The 5,339-nt window shown below is 54.8% G+C and overlaps 1 protein-coding gene across 1 annotated transcript; it reads right to left on the minus strand.

The window, feature by feature from the left end:
• Positions 1-910: 910 nt before the first annotated feature.
• Positions 911-4,885, minus strand: LOC129640190 (melanoma-associated antigen B2-like). The gene is made up of 3 exons (XM_055565413.1): positions 4,812-4,885; positions 1,146-2,458; positions 911-1,062 (listed from the first exon to the last, which is right to left on the minus strand). The coding sequence occupies exons 1-3, from the start codon at positions 4,883-4,885 to the stop codon at positions 911-913; spliced, it is 1,539 nt and encodes a 512-aa protein (XP_055421388.1).
• Positions 4,886-5,339: the final 454 nt, after the last annotated feature.

Genomic DNA, 5,339 nt, shown 5'->3' on the forward strand with positions numbered 1-5,339 from the left:
GCTGGCGCTGGCTGAGACAGAAGGGCCAAGCCTGGCCCTGGCAGACATGTCAGCCCTGGATGCAGCAGAAGTGCCAAGTCTGGCAAGGCAGAAGGGCCAGCACTGGCCGAGGCAAAAGGGCCAAGCCTGGCCCTGGCAGACATGTCAGCCCTGGCTGTGGCCGAAGTGCCAGCCCTGGCTGCAGCAGAAGTGGGAGGCCTGGCCTTGGCAGACATGTCAGCACTGGCCGAGGCCAAAGTGCCAGCCCTGGCTGCAGCAGAAGTGCCTGGTCTGGCCAAGGCAGAGGGGCCAGCACTGGCTGAGGCAGAAGGGCCAGGCGTTGCCATGGAAGACATGTCAGCCCTGGCTGCAGCAGAATTGCCATTCTGGCCGTGGCAGAAGGGCCAGCACTGGCTGAGGCAGAAGGGCCAGGCCTGGCCCTGGCAGACATGTCAGCACTGGCCGAGGCCAAAGTGCTAGCCCTGGCTGCACCATATGTACCAGGTCTGGCCAAGGCAGAAGGGCCAGCCCTGGCTGAGGCAAAAGTGCCAGGTCTGGCCAAGGCAGAAGGGCCAGCCATGTCTGCAGCAGAAGTGCCAGGTCTGGCCAAGGCCGAAGGGCCAGCACTGACCAAGGCAAAAGGGCCAGGCCTGGCCCTGGCAGACATGTCAGCCCTGGCCGAGGCCGAAGTGCCAGCCCTGGCTGTAGCATGAGTGCCAGGTCTGGCCAAGGCAGAAGGGCCAACAGTGGCCGAGGCAAAAGTGCCAGGCCTGGCCTTGGCAGACATGTCAGCCCTGGCCGAGGCTGAAGTGCCAGCCCTGGCTGCAGCAGAAGTGCCATGTCTGGCCAAAGCAGAAGAGCCAGCCCTGGCTGGGCTGAAGTGCCAGCCCTGGCTGCAGCAGAAGTGCCAGGCCTGGCTTTGGCAGACATGTCAGCACTGGCCGAGGCCAAAGTGCCATCCCCGGTTGCAGCAGCAGTACCAGGTCTGGACAAGGCGGGGGCCATCACTGGCTGAGGAAGAAGGGCCAGGCCTGGCCCTGGCAGACATGTCAGCACTGGCCGAGACCAAAGTGCCAGCCCTGGCTGCACCAGAAGTGCCAGGTCTGGCCAAGGCAGAAGGTCCAGCACTGGCCGAGGCAGAAGGGCCAGAACTGGCCCTTGCAGACATGTCAGCCCTGGCCGAGGCTGATGTGCCAGGTCTGGCTGAGGCAGGATGGCCAGCACTGTCCTAGGTAGGAGGGCCGGGCCGGGCATGGCAGACATATCAGCCCTAGCTGCAGCAGAAGTGCCAGGTCTGGCCGAGTCAGAAAGTCCAGCACTGGCCAAGTGAGGGCCAGTGCTGACTGAGGCAGAAGGGCCAGTCCCGGCTGCAGCTTTGGCTCCAGAGCTCTCTACCTCCTCTCTCCAAGAGTCCTCATAATGTGGCAGTAAGGTGTCGGGGACTGAATCATTGACCTTCGTCAAAATCTGCAGGACTTTTGTCTTGCTGTTTTCTATGAGGGCTTTAGGACCCCACAGGAATTCATAGCGAGGGGGATCACTGCCAGGCACCTGGCGGTACTCCAGGTACTCTTCCAGCACCAGATCTTCTGTGATGAGCTTCCTGGGATCTCCAAAGATGAAGTGCCTTCTTCCATCATAGATGCTCAACAAATTCAGGAACTTCCAGATCTCCTCCTCAGAGGCGTGGTGACCATTCAGGTAGATGACACCCAGCAGGGGCATCAGAAGACCATTCTTTGGCAGCCCCCAGTCACCTCTCATAGACTCACTGTCGCTGAGATCTAGGTTGCTCACCAGGGTATAGCAGTGACTGTTGGGCCTGACTTCCTTCAGCACCAGGCCAAACACCAGCTCCATGTGCTCAGAGGCCCTGCTGAGGATCTCAGGGAATTGCTCCCTGTAACTTCTGTAGATAACCTTCAGCATGTCTGACCTCTTAATGAGCTCCCTCATCTTATACTTAAACAGCATGTACCGCACCAAACTCTCTGACTCCCTGGTCAGAAGATCTGTGTGACAGCTCTCAGCAGCAGCTGAGGCCTGGGAGGAATTTTCACCTTCCTGAACTTGGCCCTCAGCACCTACACCAGATCTTGAGCGTGCTGCACTACCTATACCATATCTTGAGTGTGCTGCGCCACCGACACCAGATCTCGAGCGTGCTGCGCCACCGACACCAGATCTTTTGCGTATAGCACCTGCAGCAGCACTGGTGGTGCTTTGGGCTCCCTGAGGCCCCTTCGGGGTGCCAGCAACAGACGAGCTTGAGGGAGCGCTCTCTGAATCAGGAGGGGAGGAGGAGGCGGTCTCTTCTCCCTGAGATGTGGTAGCCTGATCATGAAGACCCTGGGTCTTAGCCTGGTCCTGGTGACGTTTCTCACAAGCACAGTGCTTACTCTTCTGCCCACGAGGCATGATGGCTGTGGTCAGGGACCGCAGGCAGGGGTCTGGGCCAATAGACAGGAGATTGGGGCACCTGGAGGATGGAGAATGGGGTGACATGAGCACCTTAAAACAGGGAGATTCTACCTTGGCTTAATCAAAGGCCGCCTCTGCAGGTGTCCTTGAGGACACTGCCCTAGGAACCCACAAGCCTCCTGTTTTCCTGCTCAGCCTGTCCCCTGAGAATCCCAGAGGAAGAACAGAGGCCTTACTTTTCCTCTGCGTCCTCTCAGCCCTGCTTTGGATTTACTGAGGTGACAGCAGGGGCTGGCAGTGGGGTCCTCTCAGCTCATCTTCAGTATTATCACATCAAGTCCTAGTGGAGCCTGCGCACCCTTCTCTCTGCTACTCTGATGCAGACACTTCAGACCTCCACATGATCCAGAAGCAAGTGAAGGGATGCCTCAGTCTACCTCCCTCCCAGGAGATACCCAGTGCTGAGAGCTCAGTAAGGTCTTTTCTACCCTGAGTTCACTGGGATCATCATTCCTGGTCCTTACCTTGGCTCCTTAAAACGCTGGGCACTATTCTCCACTTGCTGATTGGTGGCTGCACCTTCAGACTAGACATTTCCCCTCCCCTAGACTTGGTATAAAACAGTAAAGCAGATGTTCAACCTCACAGCACATCCCTGAGATTTCCTGGGCTGAAATCCAAGGGTTGGGACGCATGCTCTGAGTCTTCACTCAGGTTCCTCAACTGAGCTCCTGGCAGAGAACCTCCTCTTTCTCCTGAACTGATACCTATGTGATAGTAAAAGCCAATCACCCTGTGTCCCAACAGGAGGAAGAGAAGATGGCCTCATCTTCCCAAACAGGGTCTCCTAAGAATGGAAGCTGTTGCAGGCAGCTTGATGTTCCTGTGGTCCCATCCAAGATCCCAATTCAAAGTTAAAATTTTTTTTGCTCCTCTTTTCTTCTATATGTCTTTTTTAAAACAAATTTATTTATTTTTAACGGAAGGATAATATCTTTACAATATTGTGTTATCTTCTGCCCCACATCAATATGAATCAGCCATAGGTATACTGTATATCCCCCCCCTCTCAAAACTCTCTCCCACCTCCCACCCCATCCCAACCCTCTTAAGCTGTCAGAGAACTGGCTTTGAGCTCCCTGAGTCACAAAACTAATTCCCACTGGTTATTTATTTTACATATGGTAATGTGTACATTTTCAATGTTACTCTCTCAATCTGCCCCTCCCACTCCTTCCCCCACTGTGTCCATGAGTGTGTTCTCTATGTCTGCATCTCCAGGCTGCCCTGCAAAGAGGTTCATCAGTATCATCTTTCTGGATTCAATATAAATGCATTAATATATGATATTGGCTTTCCTCTTTCTGACTTAATTCACTCTGCATAAAAAACTAGGAATAAAACTACCACATGAGCCAACAATCCCACTACTGGGCATATACCCCAAGGAAAGGGTAATGGAAAAAGACACTTGTACTCAAATGTTCACTGCAGCACTATTTACAATAGCCAGGACATGGAAGTAACCAAGGTCTACATTTGACTCATGACAGGGTCTGAGAGTTCTCCCTCTGCTGAACACTCCCTTCGCTGACCACTCCTTAGCCCAAACTGGGGACCGAAAGGATGACGACAGGGAGGATTTGGTCCGAATGATGTGGTGTGGAACATCCCCATAGCCCCCGAGGTTCTCACCATGACCCTTCCAAATCTGAAAGCCTCCCTTGCCAACCTGAGGCTGCCTCCTTTGACCTGGTCGCTCACTTCCCTGAGATGTCCGGGCAAGGGTCATGTCAAAACGCCCAATTCTCCCAGGCCTGAAAACAGGGCTGGCATTTTATGCAGCCCCGTTTCTTATGGAAGTGGCAGCCATCCTTACTCAGCGTCACAACCATGAATCATGTTGGGGACTAGCTCCCTTTGTTGAACTGGTTTTATTCTGTTAGAGCAAGGCTGTCATGTCACTAAAACCACCTCCAGTGGACACCAGGGGGCACCACAGTTAGCCAGTTTACCCGAGGCCTCCTAGAGCCCAGTATAGGGGACTCGCTCAGTGTGGCCCCCTTGCAGTGTCGAACTCTGCTCCTCAGCCCTCAGGGCCATTATCTAGGTCCTAGACCACCTCCGGGGGTAGAATCTGGGCCTACCCCCACAGACCAACGCCTTAGCCTGAGACACTCTAGACCACATCCAGCCTATAGCTCAGAGGGGCCCACAAGAGCCATATCACAGGGGTGGGATGTGGATGGGTCACTTTTATTACTGGAAGGGTTGGGAAAGTCCCTTCAGCCACATTCAGGTCCTCACCTTGGTTCCAGAGGAGTCCTGGACCCTAAGTCTCTGCCATAGGGTCGCTGCAGCTACCGGTCGAGCTCCTTGCCTTCGAAGCGGAAGTGGAGGGAGCTGCGTACGGTCCTACGTGAGGTCGCCCGGGGTCGACGGCAAGGGCGGTGTGCCACGGGAACGCCGGTAGCTCAATATTCATCCATCCCTGGATTTTCTCTCAGGGTCCTCCGTGTGCAGTTTATCAGAGCCCCAAACGCCTCCATCTATGAACACAAGTCCTACAGCCCTCAAACAAAGCCCTTGCCTTCCCAAGTCTCTGCTACTGCTGCTGCTATGTCTCCTCAGTCATGTCCAACTCTGTACGACTCCATAGATGTAAGCCCACCAGGCTCCCCCATCCCTGGGATTCTCCAGGCAAGAACACTGGAGTGGGTTGCCGTTTCCTTCTCCAACCTAAGTCCCTAGTGGAAGGTATCAGGGCACTGCTCTGAGAATCTCTGCTTGTCAGGAGGGGCACCACTCTGTAAGCCTCCCTCTCTGGGGAGAGATCCTCTCATTAGCACTGATCGTCCTCACCTTAAGTCCAGTTATGGTCAAGATGACATCCCTCTGCAGATCTGGGGCCCTATCCTGCTAGAGAAGGCCTTGCCCTC

This window comes from Bubalus kerabau, chromosome X (genome assembly GCF_029407905.1).
Source record: "Bubalus kerabau isolate K-KA32 ecotype Philippines breed swamp buffalo chromosome X, PCC_UOA_SB_1v2, whole genome shotgun sequence".
Classification (NCBI taxonomy): domain Eukaryota; kingdom Metazoa; phylum Chordata; class Mammalia; order Artiodactyla; family Bovidae; genus Bubalus; species Bubalus kerabau.